Source organism: Salvelinus fontinalis, unplaced genomic scaffold (assembly GCF_029448725.1).
Source record: "Salvelinus fontinalis isolate EN_2023a unplaced genomic scaffold, ASM2944872v1 scaffold_0818, whole genome shotgun sequence".
In the NCBI taxonomy this organism is placed as follows: Eukaryota; Metazoa; Chordata; class Actinopteri; order Salmoniformes; family Salmonidae; genus Salvelinus; species Salvelinus fontinalis.
In genome coordinates, this window is record NW_026601027.1 from 1 (window position 1) to 24100 (window position 24100).

General features: G+C 47.6%; 1 protein-coding gene across 2 annotated transcripts in view; it reads right to left on the reverse strand.

Moving 5' to 3' along the window:
- Positions 1 to 3068: 3068 nt before the first annotated feature.
- Positions 3069 to 24100, reverse strand: part of LOC129847389 (chromosome transmission fidelity protein 18 homolog) — a gene marked incomplete at its 3' end in the record, with an annotated part of 54611 nt that continues 33579 nt past the window's right edge. Inside the window, 9 exon segments of one of the 2 annotated variants that reach the window (XM_055915163.1) lie at positions 3069 to 3183; positions 3552 to 3682; positions 5713 to 5811; positions 10944 to 11037; positions 11105 to 11241; positions 11360 to 11483; positions 17909 to 18006; positions 19881 to 20120; positions 20225 to 20269. In XM_055915163.1, coding sequence (XP_055771138.1) covers positions 3069 to 3183; positions 3552 to 3682; positions 5713 to 5811; positions 10944 to 11037; positions 11105 to 11241; positions 11360 to 11483; positions 17909 to 18006; positions 19881 to 20120; positions 20225 to 20269 — 1083 coding nt within the window. 2 annotated transcript variants of the gene reach the window in all.

Here is a 24100-nt window from a genome sequence, read left to right on the forward strand (position 1 = left end):
ACAGAGAGAGGAGGAAGAGGAGAGAGGGAGGAGGAGGAGGGAGACAGAGAGAGAGGAGGAGGAGGGAAACAGAGAGAGAGGAGGAGGAGGAGGAGGGAGACAGAGAGACAGAGAGAGAGAGAGGGAGGAGGGGAGAGGGAGGAGAGAGTGATATATTAATAAGAGGTTATATCCCAATAGGATATACAGTCATGGCAAAACGTTTTGGGAATGACACACATATTAATTTTCACAAAGTCTGCTGCCTCAGTTTGTATGATGGTAATTTGCATATACTCCAGAATGTTATGAAGAGTGATCAGATGAATTGCAAAGTCCCTCTTTGCCATGCAAATGAACTGAATCCCCAACAGACTGGAAGCGTCAAAAGGAGGGTGGACTCCCCAGACCTTAATCCCATTGAGAACTTGTGGTCAATCCTCGAGGCGGGTGGACAAACAAAACCCCACAAATTCTGAAACTCCAAGCATTGATTATGCAAGAATGGGCTGCCATCAGTCAGGATGTGGCCCAGAAGTTAATTGACAGCATGCCAGGGCGGATTGCAGAGGTCTTGAAAAAGAAGGGTCAACACTGCAAATATTGACTCTTTGCATCAACTTCATGTAATTGTCAATAAAAGCCTTTGACACTTATGAAATGCGTGTAATTATACTTCAGTATTCCATAGTAACATCTGACAAAAATATCTAGACACTGAAGCAGCAAACTTTGTGGAAATTAATATTTGTGTCATTCTCAAAGCTACTGTCTACTGTCCTGCTGTCCTGCTGTCTACTGTCCTGCTGTCCTGCTGTCTACTGTCCTGCTGTCCTGCTGTCTACTGTCCTGCTGTCCTGCTGTCTACTGTCCTGCTGTATGCTGTCCTACTGTCCTGCTGTCTACTGTCCTGCTGTCTACTGTCCTGCTGTCCTACTGTCCTGCTGTCTACTGTCCTGCTGTCCTGCTGTCTACTGTCCTGCTGTCCTGCTGTCTACTGTCCTGCTGTATGCTGTCCTACTGTCCTGCTGTCTACTGTCCTGCTGTCTACTGTCCTACTGTCCTGCTGTCTACTGTCCTGCTGTCCTGCTGTCTACTGTCCTGCTGTCCTGCTGTCTACTGTCCTGCTGTATGCTGTCCTACTGTCCTGCTGTCTACTGTCCTGCTGTCTACTGTCCTACTGTCCTACTGTCCTGCTGTGTGCTGTCCTACATCCTACTGTCCTGCTGTCTACTGTCCTGCTGTCTACTGTCCTACTGTCTACTGTCCTGCTGTATGCTGTCCTACATCCTACTGTCCTACATCCTACTGTCCTGATGTCTACTGTCCTGCTGTCTACTGTCCTACATCCTGCTGTCCTACTGTCCTGCTGTCCTGCTGTGTGCTGTCCTACTGTCCTACTGTCCTGCTGTGTGCTGTACTACTGTCCTGCTGTCTGATGTCAAACTGTCCTGCTGTCTGATGTCAAACTGTCCTGCTGTCTGATGTCCTACTGTCCTACTGTCCTGCTGTCTGATGTCCTACTGTCCTGCTGTGTGCTGTACTACTGTCTACTGTCCTGCTGTGTGCTGTACTACTGTCCTACTGTCCTGCTGTATACTGTCCTGCTGTCTACTGTCCTGCTGTCTACTGTCCTGTATCCTACTGTCCTGCTGTCTACTGTCCTACATCCTACTGTCCTGCTGTATACTGTCCTACATCCTACTGTGTCCTGTCCTACATCCTACTGTCCTGCTGTATGCTGTCCTACATCCTACTGTCCTGCTGTCTACTGTCCTGCTGTCTACTGTCCTGCTGTATACTGTCCTACATCCTACTGTCCTGCTGTCTACTGTCCTGCTGTCTACTGTATGCTATCCTACATCCTACTGCCCTGCTGTCCTGCTGTATGCTGTCCTACATCCTACTGTCTACTGTCCTGATGTATGCAGTCCTACATCCTACTGTCCTGCTGTATGCTGTCCTACATCCTACTGTCCTACATCCTGATGTCCTGCTGTGTGCTGTACTACTGTCCCGCTGTCCCACTGTCCTACAGTCCTGCTGTCCCGCTGTCCTACTGTCCTGCTGTCCTACTGTCCTACTGTCCTCCTGTACTACTGTCCTGCTGTCCTACTGTCCTGCTGTGTGCTGTCTGATGTCCTGCTGTCCTACTGTCCTGCTGTCCTACTGTCCTGCTGTCCTACTCTCTGCTGTCCTACTGTGTGCTGTCCTACTGTCCTACTGTCCTCCTGTCCTACTGTCCTCCTGTCCTGCTGTCCTACTGTCCTGCTGTCTGATGTCCTACTGTCCTACTGTACTACTGTCCTGCTGTCCTACTGTCCTGCTGTCTGCTGTCCTACTGTCCTGCTGTCCTACTGTCCTGCTGTCCTGCTGTCCTGCTGCCCTGCTGTCCTCCTGTCCTGCTGTCCTACTGTCCTGCTGTCCTACTGTCCTGCTGTCCTCCTGGTCTGCTGTCCTACTGTCCTGCTGTCCTATATCCTACTGTCCTGATGTCTGATGTCCTACTGTCCTCCTGTCCTGCTGTCCTACTGTCCTGCTGTCCTACTGTCCTGCTGTCCTACTGTCCTCCTGGTCTGCTGTCCTACTGTCCTGCTGTCCTACATCCTACTGTCCTACTGTCCTACTGTCCTGATGTCCTACTGTCCTGCTGTCCTGCTGTCCTACTGTCCTGCTGTGAAACTCAGTTTACTTGTCCTCTTGTCCTCCTGTCCTGCTGTCCTGCTGTCCTCCTGTCCTGCTGTCTTGCTGTCCTGCTGTCTTGCTGTCCTGCTGTCCTCCTGTCCTGCTGTCTTGCTGTCCTACTGTCCTACTGTCCTACTGTGAAACTCAGTTTACTGCGCGGCGCCAGTCAAGATCAAATAGAATAAACCATCGTCTGTCACATCACGATGTCGTCACCATCGTCTGTCACATCACGATGTCGTCACCATCGTCTGTCACATCACGATGTCGTCACCATCGTCTGTCACATCACGATGTCGTCACCATCGTCTGTCACATCACGATGTCGTCACCATCGACGATGGCTTTCAATCATCATCACTAGACTATAGTACCCAACCCTAGGGACTGTGTGTGTGTGTTACCTGTGTGAGTTTGTCGTGCTCTCCGGTGGATGAGGCCAGGTGAAGGATGTGCTGTAGTCTCTCGGCCCCGCCTCCTTCTCTAAGACCCTCTTCCAGCTCCTCGCCCACACGCTTCCTGTACACCAAATACGGTCAACCAGGAAGACACCAAATACGGTCAACCAGGAAGACACCAAATACGGTCAACCAGGAAGACACCAAATACGGTCAACCAGGAAGACACCAAATATGGTCAACCAGGAAGACACCAAATATGGTCAACCAGGAAGACACCAAATACAGTCAACCAGGAAGACACCAAATATGGTCAACCAGGAAGACACCAAATATGGTCAACCAGGAAGACACCAAATACAGTCAACCAGGAAGACACCAAATATGGTCAACCAGGAAGACACCAAATACGGTCAACCAGGAAGACACCAAATATGGTCAACCAGGAAGACACCAAATAGTTAGTTCTGGTTAGTAATATTTTAATACCGTTTGATGCGTGGCAGTTGGAAGATCTCCTGCCAGAGGTTGAACAGTCCTTTATTCTGATCCTTCTGGCCGATCCTCATGGACTGGACCGCCTGCACGTCCAGCTGTCTCTTCCCTCGGCCGTGGAGGAACTACAACACACACACCTTAATAACACACACCTTAATAACACACACATTAACACGTCCAGCTGTCTCTCCCCTCGACCGTGGAGGAACTACAACACACACACCTTAACACATCTAGCTGTCTCTTCCCTCGGCCGTGGAGGAACTACAACACAACACACCTTAATAACACACACCTTAACACATCTAGCTGTCTCTCCCCTCGGCCGTGGAGGAACTACAACACACACACACACCTTAATAACACACACCTTAATAACACACACCTTAATAACACACACCTTAACACATCTAGCTGTCTCTCCCCTCGACCGTGGAGGAACTACAACACAACACACACCTCAATAACACACACCTTAACACATCTAGCTGTCTCTCCCCTCGACCGTGGAGGAACTACAACACATTAACACATCTAGCTGTCTCTCCCCTCGACCGTGGAGGAACTACAACACATTAACACATCTAGCTGTCTCTCCCCTCGACCGTGGAGGAACTACAACACAACACACACACCTTAATAACACACACCTTAACACATCTAGCTGTCTCTCCACTTTACCAATTGTATGTGTATTGATTACGGATCCCAATTAACTCCTGCCAATCTGATTCTCCTGCTGCATCAGATCCTAATTAGTTCCTGCCAATCTGATTCTCCTGCTGCATCAGATCCTAATTAGTTCCTGCCAATCTGATTCTCCTGCTGCATCAGATCCTAATTAGTTCCTGCCAATCTGATTCTCCTGCTGCATCAGATCCTAATTAGTTCCTGCCAATCTGATTCTCCTGCTGCATCAGATCCCAATTAGTTCCTGCCAATCTGATTCTCCTGCTGCATCAGATCCTAATTAGTTCCTGCCAATCTGATTCTCCTGCTGCATCAGATCCTAATTAGTTCCTGCCAATCTGATTCTCCTGCTGCATCAGATCCCAATTAGTTCCTGCCAATCTGATTCTCCTGCTGCATCAGATCCTAATTAGTTCCTGCCAATCTGATTCTCCTGCTGCATCAGATCCTAATTAGTTCCTGCCAATCTGATTCTCCTGCTCCATCAGATCCCAATTAGTTCCTGCCAATCTGATTCTCCTGCTGCATCAGATCCCAATTAGTTCCTGCCAATCTGATTGTACTGCTGCATCAGATCCTAATTAGTTCCTGCCAATCTGATTCTCCTGCTGCATCAGTTACCTGGTGTGGAATAGAGTTCCATGTAGTCATGGCTCTATGTAGTACTGTGTACCTCCCATAGTCTGTTCTGGACTTGGGGACTGTGAAGAGACCTCTGGTGGCATGTCTTGTGGGGTATGCATGGGTGTCTGAGCTGTGTGTTAGTAGTTTAAAAAGACCTCTGGTGACATGTCTTGTGGGGTAGTCATGGGTGTCTGAGCTGTGTGCTAGTAGTTTAACAGACCTCTGGTGACATGTCTTGTGGGGTATTTATGGGTGTCTGAGCTGTGTGTTAGTAGTTTAAACAGACCTCTGGTGACATGTCTTGTGGGGGTATTTATGGGTGTCTGAGCTGTATGCTACTAGTTTAAACAGACAGCTTGGTGCATTCAACATGTCAATACTTCTCACAAATACAAGTAGTGATGAAGTCAATCTCTCTTCTACTTTGAGCCAGGAGAGATTGACATGCATGTTATTAATGTTAGCTCTCTGTGTACATCGTGCTGCCCTGTTCTGAGCCAAATGTAATTTTCCTAAGTCCCTCTTTGTGGGACCTGACCACACGACTAAATAGTAGTCCAGGTGTGACAAAACTAGGGCCTGTAGGACCTGCCTTGTTGATAGTGTTGTTAAGAAGGTAGAGTAACGCTTTATTATGGACAAACTTCTCCCCATCTTAGCTACTGTTGTATCAATATGTTCTGAAACTGACAGGTGTTCCTCAGGGATCAGTGTTTGGACCCTTGATATCGTTTTAATACATGGTAGATCTTATAATCTGGAAACACAGTGTGTGTGTGTGTGTGTGTGTGTGTGTGTGTGTGTGTGTGTGTGTGTGTGTGTGTGTGTGTGTGAGTACCTGCAGTGTGTTTATGCAGGATCTGATGTCATTGTCCGTCTTCTCACAGAGAGCAATCAGAGTCCCCACGTCAGCCTTCATACCCTGGCACCTGGATATCTAACCCACACATTAACATAACGACCCCGTTCATGGCTGGTCTGACATGTCAGCCTTCATACCCTGGCACCTGGATATCTAACCCACACATTAACATAACGACCCCGTTCATGGCTGGTCTGACATGTTAGCCTTCATACCCTGGCACCTGGATATCTAACCCACACATTAACATAGAGACCCCGTTCATGGCTGGTCTGACATGTCAGCCTTCATGACCCCTGGAGATATAACCCACACATTAACATAGAGACCCCCATCATGGCTGGTCTGACATGTCAGCCTTCATGACCCCTGGAGATATAACCCACACATTAACATAGAGACCCCCATCATGGCTGGTCTGACATGTCAGCCTTCATGACCCCTGGAGATATAACCCACACATTAACATAGAGACCCCCATCATGGCTGGTCTGACATGTCAGCCTTCATGACCCCTGGAGATATAACCCACACATTAACATAACGACCCCCATCATGGCTGGTCTGACATGTCAGCCTTCATGACCCCTGGAGATATAACCCACACATTAACATAGAGACCCCCATCATGGCTGGTCTGACATGTCAGCCTTCATGACCCCTGGAGATATAACCCACACATTAACATAGAGACCCCCATCATGGCTGGTCTGACATGTCAGCCTTCATGACTCCTGGAGATATAACCCACACATTAACATAGAGACCCCCATCATGGCTGGTCTGACATGTCAGCCTTCATGACCCCTGGAGATATAACCCACACATTAACATAGAGACCCCCATCATGGCTGGTCTGACATGTCAGCCTTCATGACCCCTGGAGATATAACCCACACATTAACATAGAGACCCCCATCATGGCTGGTCTGACATGTCAGCCTTCATGACTCCTGGAGATATAACCCACACATTAACATAGAGACCCCCATCATGGCTGGTCTGACATGTCAGCCTTCATGACCCCTGGAGATATAACCCACACATTAACATAGAGACCCCCATCATGGCTGGTCTGACATGTCAGCCTTCATGACCCCTGGAGATATAACCCACACATTAACATAGAGACCCCCATCATGGCTGGTCTGACATGTCAGCCTTCATGACCCCTGGAGATATAACCCACACATTAACATAGAGACCCCCATCATGGCTGGTCTGACATGTCAGCCTTCATGACCCCTGGGGATATAACCCACACATTAACATAGAGACCCCCATCATGGCTGGTCTGACATGTCAGCCTTCATGACTCCTGGAGATATAACCCACACATTAACATAGAGACCCCCATCATGGCTGGTCTGACATGTCAGCCTTCATGACCCCTGGAGATATAACCCACACATTAACATAGAGACCCCCATCATGGCTGGTCTGACATGTCAGCCTTCATGACTCCTGGAGATATAACCCACACATTAACATAGAGACCCCCATCATGGCTGGTCTGACATGTCAGCCTTCATGACCCCTGGAGATATGACCCACACATTAACATAGAGACCCCCATCATGGCTGGTCTGACATGTCAGCCTTCATGACCCCTGGAGATATAACCCACACATTAACATAGAGACCCCCATCATGGCTGGTCTGACATGTCAGCCTTCATGACCCCTGGAGATATAACCCACACATTAACATAGAGACCCCCATCATGGCTGGTCTGACATGTCAGCCTTCATGACCCCTGGAGATATAACCCACACATTAACATAGAGACCCCCATCATGGCTGGTCTGACATGTCAGCCTTCATGACTCCTGGAGATATAACCCACACATTAACATAGAGACCCCCATCATGGCTGGTCTGACATGTCAGCCTTCATGACCCCTGGAGATATAACCCACACATTAACATAGAGACCCCCATCATGGCTGGTCTGACATGTCAGCCTTCATGACCCCTGGAGATATGACCCACACATTAACATAGAGACCCCCATCATGGCTGGTCTGACATGTCAGCCTTCATGACCCCTGGAGATATAACCCACACATTAACATAGAGACCCCCATCATGGCTGGTCTGACATGTCAGCCTTCATGACCCCTGGAGATATAACCCACACATTAACATAGAGACCCCCATCATGGCTGGTCTGACATGTCAGCCTTCATGACTCCTGGAGATATAACCCACACATTAACATAGAGACCCCCATCATGGCTGGTCTGACATGTCAGCCTTCATGACCCCTGGAGATATAACCCACACATTAACATAGAGACCCCCATCATGGCTGGTCTGACATGTCAGCCTTCATGACTCCTGGAGATATAACCCACACATTAACATAGAGACCCCCATCATGGCTGGTCTGACATGTCAGCCTTCATGACCCCTGGGGATATAACCCACACATTAACATAGAGACCCCCATCATGGCTGGTCTGACATGTCAGCCTTCATGACCCCAGGAGATATAACCCACACATTAACATAGAGACCCCCATCATGGCTGGTCTGACATGTCAGCCTTCATGACCCCTGGAGATATAACCCACACATTAACATAGAGACCCCCATCATGGCTGGTCTGACATGTCAGCCTTCATGACCCCTGGAGATATAACCCACACATTAACATAGAGACCCCCATCATGGCTGGTCTGACATGTCAGCCTTCATGACTCCTGGAGATATAACCCACACATTAACATAGAGACCCCCATCATGGCTGGTCTGACATGTCAGCCTTCATGACCCCTGGAGATATAACCCACACATTAACATAGAGACCCCCATCATGGCTGGTCTGACATGTCAGCCTTCATGACTCCTGGAGATATAACCCACACATTAACATAGAGACCCCCATCATGGCTGGTCTGACATGTCAGCCTTCATGTCCCCTGGAGATATAACCCACACATTAACATAGAGACCCCCATCATGGCTGGTCTGACATGTCAGCCTTCATGACCCCTGGAGATATAACCCACACATTAACATAGAGACCCCCATCATGGCTGGTCTGACATGTCAGCCTTCATGACCCCTGGAGATATAACCCACACATTAACATAGAGACCCCCATCATGGCTGGTCTGACATGTCAGCCTTCATGACCCCTGGAGATATAACCCACACATTAACATAGAGACCCCCATCATGGCTGGTCTGACATGTCAGCCTTCATGACCCCTGGAGATATAACCCACACATTAACATAGAGACCCCCATCATGGCTGGTCTGACATGTCAGCCTTCATGACCCCTGGAGATATAACCCACACATTAACATAGAGACCCCCATCATGGCTGGTCTGACATGTCAGCCTTCATGACTCCTGGAGATATAACCCACACATTAACACAGAGACCCCCATCATGGCTGGTCTGACATGTCAGCCTTCATGACTCCTGGGGATATAACCCACACATTAACATAACGACCCCCATCATGGCTGGTCTGACATGTCAGCCTTCATGACCCCTGGGGATATAACCCACACATTAACATAGAGACCCCCATCATGGCTGGTCTGACATGTCAGCCTTCATGACCCCTGGGGATATAACCCACACATTAACATAGAGACCCCCATCATGGCTGGTCTGACATGTCAGCCTTCATGACCCCTGGAGATATAACCCACACATTAACATAACGACCCCCATCATGGCTGGTCTGACATGTCAGCCTTCATGACCCCTGGGGATATAACCCACACATTAACATAGAGACCCCCATCATGGCTGGTCTGACATGTCAGCCTTCATGACCCCTGGAGATATAACCCACACATTAACATAGAGACCCCCATCATGGCTGGTCTGACATGTCAGCCTTCATGACCCCTGGAGATATAACCCACACATTAACATAGAGACCCCCATCATGGCTGGTCTGACATGTCAGCCTTCATGACCCCTGGAGATATAACCCACACATTAACATAGAGACCCCCATCATGGCTGGTCTGACATGTCAGCCTTCATGACCCCTGGAGATATAACCCACACATTAACATAGAGACCCCCATCATGGCTGGTCTGACATGTCAGCCTTCATGACCCCTGGAGATATAACCCACACATTAACATAGAGACCCCCATCATGGCTGGTCTGACATGTCAGCCTTCATGACTCCTGGAGATATAACCCACACATTAACATAACGACCCCCATCATGGCTGGTCTGACATGTCAGCCTTCATGACCCCTGGAGATATAACCCACACATTAACATAGAGACCCCCATCATGGCTGGTCTGACATGTCAGCCTTCATGACCCCTGGAGATATAACCCACACATTAACATAGAGACCCCCATCATGGCTGGTCTGACATGTCAGCCTTCATGACCCCTGGAGATATAACCCACACATTAACATAGAGACCCCCATCATGGCTGGTCTGACATGTCAGCCTTCATGACCCCTGGAGATATAACCCACACATTAACATAGAGACCCCCATCATGGCTGGTCTGACATGTCAGCCTTCATGACCCCTGGGGATATAACCCACACATTAACATAGAGACCCCCATCATGGCTGGTCTGACATGTCAGCCTTCATGACCCCTGGAGATATAACCCACACATTAACATAGAGACCCCCATCATGGCTGGTCTGACATGTCAGCCTTCATGACCCCTGGAGATATAACCCACACATTAACATAGAGACCCCCATCATGGCTGGTCTGACATGTCAGCCTTCATGACCCCTGGAGATATAACCCACACATTAACATAGAGACCCCCATCATGGCTGGTCTGACATGTCAGCCTTCATGACCCCTGGAGATATAACCCACACATTAACATAGAGACCCCCATCATGGCTGGTCTGACATGTCAGCCTTCATGACCCCTGGAGATATAACCCACACATTAACATAGAGACCCCCATCATGGCTGGTCTGACATGTCAGCCTTCATGACCCCTGGAGATATAACCCACACATTAACATAGAGACCCCCATCATGGCTGGTCTGACATGTCAGCCTTCATGACCCCTGGAGATATAACCCACACATTAACATAACGACCCCCATCATGGCTGGTCTGACATGTCAGCCTTCATGTCCCCTGGAGATATAACTCACACATTAACATAGAGACCCCCATCATGGCTGGTCTGACATGCTGCATCACCACATAGAAAATGAAAACAAAGATTACCTCAGCCAGTCTCTGTGCCAGGCGGGAAGGCTGTGTCTGGGGGAAGGCCAATAGAAACGCCTGCTGCCTCAGAGGCCTCAGGGCTGGAACATACCTGACAGGACAGAGAACCAATCAGATCACAGACACAGAGATAAACCCCTCCCCCCTCCGTCTCTTACAGGTCGTTACAGATGCAGATGATTGGACGGAGGAGGACAGACTCTTTCTTCTTCTTCTTCTTTAGAGGCTCCGCCTCTGACTCCGCCCCATGGCTGTCCTTCCTGTTCAGAGTGGCCAATAGGATGCTGATGGCAGCCTGCCGACCAATCACAGAGAGAGAGAGAGAGAGAGAGAGAGAGGTGTTACTCTGAGATGAGGCTAGGTGAGAGTGGTCCAATAGAAAGGCAGGGGACTGAGCGGTGGGCGGGACTTACGGCGGGCGCTCCGTCGATTTCGTCGATGATGAGGCAGTTAGGCTTCTCATTGGCTCCCAGCACTGACCTCATCAGGGTCGCTGTGTCGATACGCTTCTGGAACAGCTCCGCACTGCGGTCATCACTATGGAAACCACGGCATCAACAACACCTTAGTTACTATGGGAAACCACAGCACCAACATCTTAGTTACTATGGGAAACCACAGCATCAACACCTTAGTTATTATGGGAAACCACAGCATCAACACCTTAGTTATTATGGGAAACCACAGCATCAACACCTTAGTTATTATGGGAAACCACAGCATCAACACCTTAGTTATTATGGGAAACCACAGCATCATCACCTTAGTTACTATGGGAAACCACAGCATCAACACCTTAGTTACTATGGGAAACCACAGCATCTACACCTTAGTTACTATGGGAAACCACAGCATCAACACCTTAGTTATTATGGGAAACCACAGCATCAACACCTTAGTTACTATGGGAAACCACAGCATCAACACCTTAGTTATTATGGGAAACCACAGCATCAACACCTTAGTTACTATGGGAAACCACAGCATCAACACCTTAGTTATTATGGGAAACCACAGCATCAACACCTTAGTTACTATGGGAAACCACAGCATCAACACCTTAGTTATTACGGGAAACCACAGCGTCAACAACACCTTAGTTACTATGGGAAACCACAGCATCAACACCTTAGTTACTATGGGAAACCACAGCATCAACAACACCTTAGTTATTATGGGAATCCACAGCATCAACAACACCTTAGTTACTATGGGAAACCACAGCATCAACACCTTAGTTATTATGGGAAACCACAGCATCAACACCTTAGTTACTATGGGAAACCACAGCATCAACACCACCTTAGTTATTATGGGAAACCACAGCATCAACACCTTAGTTATTATGGGAAACCACAGCGTCAACAACACCTTAGTTACTATGGGAAACCACAGCATCAACACCTTAGTTATTATGGGAAACCACAGCATCAACACCTTAGTTATTATGGGAAACCACAGCATCAACACCTTAGTTATTATGGGAAACCACAGCATCAACAACATCTTAGTTATTATGGGAAACCACAGCATCAACAACACCTTAGTTACTATGGGAAACCACAGCATCAACAACACCTTAGTTATTATGGGAAACCACAGCATCAACACCTTAGTTATTATGGGAAACCACAGCATCAACAACACCTTAGTTACTATGGGAAACCACAGCATCAACACCACCTTAGTTATTGTGGGAAACCACAGCATCAACACCACCTTAGTTATTGTGGGAAACCACAGCATCAACAACACCTTAGTTACTATGGGAAACCACAGCATCAACAACACCTTAGTTACTATGGGAAACCACAGCATCAACACCACCTTAGTTATTGTGGGAAACCACAGCATCAACAACACCTTAGTTACTATGGGAAACCACAGCATCAACAACACCTTAGTTACTATGGGAAACCACAGCATCAACACCACCTTAGTTATTGTGGGAAACCACAGCATCAACACCTTAGTTATTATGGGAAACCACAGCGTCAACAACACCTTAGTTACTATGGGAAACCACAGCATCAACAACACCTTAGTTATTATGGGAAACCACAGCATCAACACCTTAGTTATTATGGGAAACCACAGCATCAACACCTTAGTTACTATGGGAAACCACAGCATCAACACCTTAGTTACTATGGGAAACCACAGCATCAACAACACCATAGTTATTATGGGAAACCACAGCATCAACAACACCTTAGTTATTATGGGAAACCACAGCATCAACACCACCTTAGTTACTATGGGAAACCACAGCATCAACACCTTAGTTATTATGGGAAACCACAGCATCAACACCTTAGTTATTATGGGAAACCACAGCATCATCACCTTAGTTATTATGGGAAACCACAGCATCAACAACATCTTAGTTATTATGGGAAACCACAGCATCAACAACACCTTAGTTACTATGGGAAACCACAGCATCAACAACACCTTAGTTATTATGGGAAACCACAGCATCAACACCTTAGTTATTATGGGAAACCACAGCATCAACAACACCTTAGTTACTATGGGAAACCACAGCATCAACACCACCTTAGTTAGTGGGAAACCACAGCATCAACAACACCTTAGTTACTATGGGAAACCACAGCATCAACAACACCTTAGTTACTATGGGAAACCACAGCATCAACACCACCTTAGTTATTGTGGGAAACCACAGCATCAACAACACCTTAGTTACTATGGGAAACCACAGCATCAACAACACCTTAGTTACTATGGGAAACCACAGCATCAACACCTTAGTTATTATGGGAAACCACAGCATCAACACCTTAGTTACTATGGGAAACCACAGCATCAACACCACCTTAGTTATTATGGGAAACCACAGCATCAACACCTTAGTTATTATGGGAAACCACAGCATCAACACCACCTTAGTTACTATGGGAAACCACAGCACCAACAACACCTGAATTACTATGGGAAACCACAGCATCAACAACACCTTAGTTACTATGGGAAACCACAGCATCAACAACACCTTAGTTACTATGGGAAACCACAGCATCAACACCACCTTAGTTATTGTGGGAAACCACAGCATCAACAACACCTTAGTTACTATGGGAAACCACAGCATCAACAACACCTTAGTTACTATGGGAAACCACAGCATCAACACCTTAGTTATTATGGGAAACCACAGCATCAACACCACCTTAGTTATTATGGGAAACCACAGCATCAACACCACCTTAGTTATTATGGGAAACCACAGCATCAACACCTTAGTTATTATGGGAAACCACAGCATCAACACCACCTTAGTTATTATGGGAAACCACAGCACCAACACCTTAGTTACTATGGGAAACCACAGCATCAACAACACCTTAGTTACTATGGGAAACCACAGCATCAACACCTTAGTTATTATGGGAAACCACAGCATCAACACCACCTTAGTTATTATGGGAAACCACAGCACCACCACCTTAGTTATTATGGGAAACCACAGCATCAACACCTTAGTTATTATGGGAAACCACAGCATCAACACCACCTTAGTTATTATGGGAAACCACAGCATCAACACCACCTTCGTTATTATGGGAAACCACAGCATCAACAACACCTTAGTTACTATGGGAAACCACAGCATCAACACCTTAGTTATTGTGGGAAACCACAGCATCAACACCTTAGTTATTATGGGAAACCACAGCATCAACACCACCATAGTTATTATGGGAAACCACAGCATCAACAACACCTTAGTTACTATGGGAAACCACAGCATCAACAACACCTTAGTTACTATGGGAAATCACAGCATCAACAACACCTTAGTTACTATGGGAAATCACAGCATCAACAACACCTTAGTTACTATGGGAAATCACAGCATCAACACCTTAGTTATTATGGGAAACCACAGCATCAACACCTTAGTTACTATGGGAAACCACAGCATCAACAACACCTTAGTTACTATGGGAAACCACAGGATCAACACCTTAGTTATTATGGGAAACCACAGGATCATCAACACCTTAGTTATTATGGGAAACCACAGCATCAACACCTTAGTTATTATGGGAAACCACAGCATCAACACCTTAGTTACTATGGGAAACCACAGCATCAACACCTTAGTTATTATGGGAAACCACAGCATCAACACCTTAGTTATTATGGGAAACCACAGCATCAACACCTTAGTTATTATGGGAAACCACAGCATCAACACCTTAGTTACTATGGGAAACCACAGCATCAACACCTTAGTTATTATGGGAAACCACAGCATCATCAACACCTTAGTTATTATGGGAAACCACAGCATCAACACCTTAGTTATTATGGGAAACCACAGCATCATCAACACCTTAGTTATTATGGGAAACCACAGCATCATCAACACCTTAGTTATTATGGGAAACCACAGCATCAACACCTTAGTTATTATGGGAAACCACAGCATCAACACCTTAGTTACTATGGGAAACCACAGCATCAACACCTTAGTTACTATGGGAAACCACAGGATCATCAACACCTTAGTTATTATGGGAAACCACAGCATCAACACCTTAGTTACTATGGGAAACCACAGCATCAACACCTTAGTTACTATGGGAAACCACAGCATCAACACCTTAGTTATTATGGGAAACCACAGCATCAACACCTTAGTTATTATGGGAAACCACAGCATCAACACCTTAGTTACTATGGGAAACCACAGCATCAACACCTTAGTTACTATGGGAAACCACAGGATCATCAACACCTTAGTTATTATGGGAAACCACAGCATCAACACCTTAGTTATTATGGGAAACCACAGCATCAACACCTTAGTTATTATGGGAAACCACAGCATCAACACCTTAGTTATTATGGGAAACCACAGCACCAACACCTTAGTTACTATGGGAAACCACAGCATCAACAACACCTTAGTTACTATGGGAAACCACAGCATCAACACCTTAGTTATTATGGGAAACCACAGCATCAACACCACCTTAGTTATTATGGGAAACCACAGCACCACCACCTTAGTTATTATGGGAAACCACAGCATCAACACCTTAGTTATTATGGGAAACCACAGCATCAACACCACCTTAGTTATTATGGGAAACCACAGCATCAACACCACCTTCGTTATTATGGGAAACCACAGCATCAACAACACCTTAGTTACTATGGGAAACCACAGCATCAACACCTTAGTTATTGTGGGAAACCACAGCATCAACACCTTAGTTATTATGGGAAACCACAGCATCAACACCACCATAGTTATTATGGGAAACCACAGCATCAACAACACCTTAGTTACTATGGGAAACCACAGCATCAACAACACCTTAGTTACTATGGGAAACCACAGCATCAACAACACCTTAGTTACTATGGGAAATCACAGCATCAACAACACCTTAGTTACTATGGGAAATCACAGCATCAACACCTTAGTTATTATGGGAAACCACAGCATCAACACCTTAGTTACTATGGGAAACCACAGCATCAACAACACCTTAGTTACTATGGGAAACCACAGGATCAACACCTTAGTTATTATGGGAAACCACAGGATCATCAACACCTTAGTTATTATGGGAAACCACAGCATCAACACCTTAGTTATTATGGGAAACCACAGCATCAACACCTTAGTTACTATGGGAAACCACAGCATCAACACCTTAGTTATTATGGGAAACCACAGCATCAACACCTTAGTTATTATGGGAAACCACAGCATCAACACCTTAGTTATTATGGGAAACCACAGCATCAACACCTTAGTTACTATGGGAAACCACAGCATCAACACCTTAGTTATTATGGGAAACCACAGCATCATCAACACCTTAGTTATTATGGGAAACCACAGCATCAACACCTTAGTTATTATGGGAAACCACAGCATCATCAACACCTTAGTTATTATGGGAAACCACAGCATCATCAACACCTTAGTTATTATGGGAAACCACAGCATCAACACCTTAGTTATTATGGGAAACCACAGCATCAACACCTTAGTTACTATGGGAAACCACAGCATCAACACCTTAGTTACTATGGGAAACCACAGGATCATCAACACCTTAGTTATTATGGGAAACCACAGCATCAACACCTTAGTTACTATGGGAAACCACAGCATCAACACCTTAGTTATTATGGGAAACCACAGCATCAACACCTTAGTTACTATGGGAAACCACAGCATCAACACCTTAGTTATTATGGGAAACCACAGCATCAACACCTTAGTTATTATGGGAAACCACAGCATCAACACCTTAGTTACTATGGGAAACCACAGCATCAACACCTTAGTTACTATGGGAAACCACAGGATCATCAACACCTTAGTTATTATGGGAAACCACAGCATCAACACCTTAGTTATTATGGGAAACCACAGCATCAACACCTTAGTTATTATGGGAAACCACAGCATCAACACCTTAGTTATTATGGGAAACCACAGCATCAACACCTTAGTTACTATGGGAAACAACAGCATCAACACCTTAGTTACTATGGGAAACCACAGGATCATCAACACCTTAGTTATTATGGGAAACCACAGCATCAACACCTTAGTTATTATGGGAAACCACAGCATCAACACCTTAGTTATTATGGGAAACCACAGCATCAACACCTTAGTTACTATGGGAAACCACAGCATCAACACCTTAGTTACTATGGGAAACCACAGGATCAACAACACCTTAGTTATTATGGGAAACCACAGCATCATCAACACCTTAGTTACTATGGGAAACCACAGCATCAACACCACCTTAGTTATTATGGGAAACCACAGCATCAACACCTTAGTTATTATGTGAAACCACAGCATCAACACCTTAGTTACTATGGGAAACCACAGCATCAACACCTTAGTTACTATGGAAACAACAGCGTCAACTTGTTGAAGTCGTTAAACCCACCTGGCGTTAATCTCCACCACGTTGTACCCAGCATGCTTAGCGATGATGTGGGCCAGAGTGGTCTTCCCTAAACCTGGAGGACCTGACAGCAGCACCACCTAGTGGGAGGAGGACAGATTAACCAGCTATATTAACCTACTAGTATATATACTAACAGCTATATAACCCCAGAGGACCTGGCAGCAGCACCACCTAGTGGGAGGAGGACAGATTAACCAGCTATATTAACCTACTAGTATATATACTAACAGCTATATAACCCCAGAGGACCTGACAGCAGCACCACCTAGTGGGAGGAGGACAGATTAACCAGCTATATTAACCTACTAGTATATATACTAACAGCTATATAACCCCAGAGGACCTGACAGCAGCACCACCTAGTGGGAGGAGGACAGATTAACCAGCTATATTAACCTACTAGTATATATACTAACAGCTATATAACCCCAGAGGACCTGACAGCAGCACCACCTAGTGGGAGGAGGACAGATTAACCAGCTATATTAACCTACTAGTATATATACTAACAGCTATATAACCCCAGAGGACCTGACAGCAGCACCACCTAGTGGGAGGAGGACAGATTAACCAGCTATATTAACCTACTAGTATATATACTAACAGCTATATAACCCCAGAGGACCTGACAGCAGCACCACCTAGTGGGAGGAGGACAGATTAACCAGCTATATTAACCTACTAGTATATATACTAACAGCTATATAACCCCAAAGGACCCGACAGCAGCACCACCTAGTGGGAGGAGGACAGATTAACCACATACATTGTATTTATCAGTCTGTGTGGGTCTACCTACCTTGTATTTGGGTCTGTGTGGGTCTACCTACCTTGTATTTGGGTCTGTTGTATTGGTCTACCTACCTTGTATTTGGGTCTGTATGGGTCTACCTACCTTGTATTTGGGTCTGTGTGGGTCTACCTACCTTGTATTTGGGTCTGTTGTATTGGTCTACCTACCTTGTATTTGGGTCTGTATGGGTCTACCTACCTTGTATTTAGGTCTGTTGTATTGGTCCACCTACCTTGTATTTGGGTCTGTATGGGTCTACCTACCTTGTATTTGGGTCTGTTGTATTGGTCTACCTACCTTGTATTTGGGTCTGTTGTATTGGTCTACCTACCTTGTATTTGGGTCTGTATGGGTCTACCTACCTTGTATTTGGGTCTGTATGGGTCTACCTACCTTGTATTTGGGTCTGTGTGGGTCTACCTACCTTGTATTTGGGTCTGTTTTATTGGTCTACCTACCTTGTATTTGGGTCTGTATGGGTCTACCTACCTTGTATTTGGGTCTGTTGTATTGGTCCACCTACCTTGTATTTGGGTCTGTATGGGTCTACCTACCTTGTATTTGGGTCTGTTGTATTGGTCTACCTACCTTGTATTTGGGTCTGTTGTATTGGTCTACCTACCTTGTATTTGGGTCTGTATGGGTCTACCTACCTTGTATTTGGGTCTGTTGTATTGGTCTACCTACCTTGTATTTGGGTCTGTTGTATTGGTCTACCTACCTTGTATTTGGGTCTGTTGTATGGGTCTACCTACCTTGTATTTAGGTCTGTTGTATGGGTCTACCTACCTTGTATTTGGGTCTGTTGTATTGGTCCACCTACCTTGTATTTGGGTCTGTTGTATTGGTCTACCTACCTTGTATTTGGGTGTTGTATTGGTCTACCTACCTTGTATTTGGGTCTGTATGGGTCTACCTACTTTGTATTTGGGTCTGTTGTATTGGTCTACCTACCTTGTATTTGGGTCTGTTGTATTGGTCTACCTACCTTGTATTTGGGTCTGTTGTATGGGTCTACCTACCTTGTATTTAGGTCTGTTGTATGGGTCTACCTACCTTGTATTTGGGTCTGTTGTATTGGTCCACCTACCTTGTATTTGGGTCTGTTGTATTGGTCTACCTACCTTGTATTTGGGTCTGTTGTATTGGTCTACCTACCTTGTATTTGGGTCTGTTGTATTGGTCGAGTTCGGCCTCCAGAATCTCCTCAGTGATCTGACTCTTGGTCTTAAATTTCTGATTGGCTTGATGAAAGTTCCCCTGGCTCCGATTGGTGGAATTAAAGCGTCCCCGGCCCTTATTGAAGGAATTAAAGCGTCCCTGGCCCTGATTGGCTGTGTTCTGGTCGGGCCTCTCGGCTGGGGGTGGGCGTGTCTTCCTCTCTCGTCCAAACACCACCTGGTCCCACAGCTTCAGCCACTTCAGCAAACAGCGGTTGGTGAACTACACACACACACACACACACACACACATTATACACACACACACACACATTATACAACCTGGTCCCACAGCTTCAGCCACTTCAGCAGACAGCGGTTGGTGAACTACACACACACACAGTCTCCAACCTCCACCAGTCATATTCTCCAACCTCCACCAGTCATGTTCCCCAACCTCCACCAGTCTCCAACCTCCACCAGTCATGTTCTCCAACCTCCACCAGTCCCGTTCTCCAACCTCCACCAGTCCCGTTCCCCAACCTCCACCAGTCTCCAACCTCCACCAGTCATGTTCCCCAACCTCCACCAGTCTCCAACCTCCACCAGTCACGTTCTCCAACCTCCACCAGTCACGTTCTCCAACCTCCACCAGTCACGTTCTCCAACCTCCACCAGTCATGTTCCCCAACCTCCACCAGTCCCGTTCCCCAACCTCCACCAGTCATGTTCTCCAACCTCCACCAGTCATGTTCTCCAACCTCCACCAGTCATGTTCTCCAACCTCCACCAGTCATGTTCTCCAACCTCCACCAGTCATGTTCTCCAACCTCCACCAGTCATGTTCTCCAACCTCCACCAGTCATGTTCTCCAACCTCCACCAGTCATGTTCTCCAACCTCCACCAGTCATGTTCCCCAACCTCCACCAGTCATGTTCTCCAACCTCCACCAGTCATGTTCTCCAACCTCCACCAGTCATGTTCTCCAACCTCCACCAGTCATGTTCTCCAACCTCCACCAGTCATGTTCTTCAACCTCCACCAGTCATGTTCTCCAACCTCCACCAGTCATGTTCTCCAACCTCCACCAGTCATGTTCTCCAACCTCCACCAGTCCCGTTCCCCAACCTCCACCAGTCATGTTCTCCAACCTCCACCAGTCACGTTCTCCAACCTCCACCAGTCCCGTCCCCCAACCTCCCGTTCCCCAACCTCACGTTCTCCAACCTCCACCAGTCATGTTCTCCAACCTCCACCAGTCATGTTCTCCAACCTCCACCAGTCATGTTCTCCAACCTCCACCAGTCACGTTCTCCAACCTCCACCAGTCATGTTCTCCAACCTCCACCAGTCTCCAACCTCCACCAGTCCCGTTCCCCAACCTCCACCAGTCTCCAACCTCCACCAGTCATGTTATCCAACCTCCACCAGTCCCGTTCCCCAACCTCCACCAGTCCCGTTCCCCTACCTCCACCAGTCCCGTTCCCCTACCTCCACCAGTCATGTTCTCCAACCTCCACCAGTCATGTTCACCAACCTCCACCAGTCATGTTCTCCAACCTCCACCAGTCTCCAACCTCCACCAGTCTCCAACCTCCACCAGTCTCCAACCTCCACCAGTCTCCAACCTCCACCAGTCTCCAACCTCCACCAGTGATGTTCTCCAACCTCCACCAGTCATGTTCTCCAACCTCCACCAGTCATGTTCTCCAACCTCCACCAGTCATGTTCTCCAACCTCCACCAGTCATGTTCTCCAACCTCCACCAGTCATGTTCTCCAACCTCCACCAGTCATGTTCTCCAACCTCCACCAGTCCCGTTCCCCAACCTCCACCAGTCATGTTCCCCAACCTCCACCAGTCATGTTCTCCAACCTCCACCAGTCATGTTCTCCAACCTCCACCAGTCCCGTTCCCCAACCTCCACCAGTCCCGTTCCCCAACCTCCACCAGTCCCGTTCCCCAACCTCCACCAGTCATGTTCTCCAACCTCCACCAGTCCCGTTCCCCAACCTCCACCAGTCATGTTCTCCAACCTCCACCAGTCTCCAACCTCCACCAGTCATGTTCTTCAACCTCCACCAGTCATGTTCCCCAACCTCCACCAGTCATGTTCCCCAACCTCCACCAGTCCCGTTCCCCAACCTCCACCAGTCATGTCTCCAACCTCCACCAGTCCCGTTCCCCAACCTCCACCAGTCATGTTCTCCAACCTCCACCAGTCTCCAACCTCCACCAGTCATGTTCCCCAACCTCCACCAGTCATGTTCCCCAACCTCCACCAGTCATGTTCTCCAACCTCCACCAGTCATGTTCTCCAACCTCCACCAGTCATGTTCTCCAACCTCCACCAGTCATGTTCTCCAACCTCCACCAGTCATGTTCTCCAACCTCCACCAGTCATGTTCTCCAACCTCCACCAGTCATGTTCTCCAACCTCCACCAGTCATGTTCTCCAACCTCCACCAGTCATGTTCTCCAACCTCCACCAGTCATGTTCTCCAACCTCCACCAGTCATGTTCTCCAACCTCCACCAGTCATGTTCTCCAACCTCCACCAGTCCCGTTCTCCAACCTCCACCAGTCATGTTCTCCAACCTCCACCAGTCTCCAACCTCCACCAGTCATGTTCTTCAACCTCCACCAGTCATGTTCCCCAACCTCCACCAGTCATGTTCCCCAACCTCCACCAGTCCCGTTCCCCAACCTCCACCAGTCATGTTCTCCAACCTCCACCAGTCCCGTTCCCCAACCTCCACCAGTCATGTTCTCCAACCTCCACCAGTCATGTTCACCAACCTCCACCAGTCATGTTCTCCAACCTCCACCAGTCTCCAACCTCCACCAGTCTCCAACCTCCACCAGTCTCCAACCTCCACCAGTCTCCAACCTCCACCAGTCTCCAACCTCCACCAGTGATGTTCTCCAACCTCCACCAGTCATGTTCTCCAACCTCCACCAGTCATGTTCTCCAACCTCCACCAGTCCCGTTCCCCAACCTCCACCAGTCCCGTTCCCCAACCTCCACCAGTCCCGTTCCCCAACCTCCACCAGTCATGTTCTCCAACCTCCACCAGTCATGTTCTCCAACCTCCACCAGTCATGTTCTCCAACCTCCACCAGTCATGTTCTCCAACCTCCACCAGTCATGTTCTCCAACCTCCACCAGTCATGTTCTCCAACCTCCACCAGTCATGTTCTCCAACCTCCACCAGTCATGTTCTCCAACCTCCACCAGTCATGTTCTCCAACCTCCACCAGTCATGTTCTCCAACCTCCACCAGTCATGTTCTCCAACCTCCACCAGTCATGTTCTCCAACCTCCACCAGTCATGTTCTCCAACCTCCACCAGTCATGTTCTCCAACCTCCACCAGTCATGTTCTCCAACCTCCACCAGTCCCGTTCTCCAACCTCCACCAGTCATGTTCTCCAACCTCCACCAGTCTCCAACCTCCACCAGTCATGTTCTTCAACCTCCACCAGTCATGTTCCCCAACCTCCACCAGTCATGTTCCCCAACCTCCACCAGTCCCGTTCCCCAACCTCCACCAGTCATGTTCTCCAACCTCCACCAGTCCCGTTCCCCAACCTCCACCAGTCATGTTCTCCAACCTCCACCAGTCTCCAACCTCCACCAGTCATGTTCCCCAACCTCTACCAGTCATGTTCCCCAACCTCCACCAGTCATGTTCTCCAACCTCCACCAGTCATGTTCTCCAACCTCCACCAGTCATGTTCTCCAACCTCCACCAGTCATGTTCTCCAACCTCCACCAGTCATGTTCTCCAACCTCCACCAGTCATGTTCTCCAACCTCCACCAGTCATGTTCTCCAACCTCCACCAGTCATGTTCTCCAACCTCCACCAGTCATGTTCTCCAACCTCCACCGGTCATGTTCCCCAACCTCCACCGGTCATGTTCCCCAACCTCCACCGGTCATGTTCTCCAACCTCCACCGGTCATGTTCTCCAACCTCCACCAGTCATGTTCTCCAACCTCCACCAGTCATGTTCTCCAACCTCCACCAGTCATGTTCTCCAACCTCCACCAGTCATGTTCTCCAACCTCCCCCAGTCACGTTCTCCAACCTCCACCAGTCACGTTCTCCAACCTCCACCAGTCACGTTCTCCAACCTCCCCCAGTCACGTTCTCCAACCTCCCCCAGTCACGTTCTCCAACCTCCACCAGTCCCGTTCTCCAACCTCCACCAGTC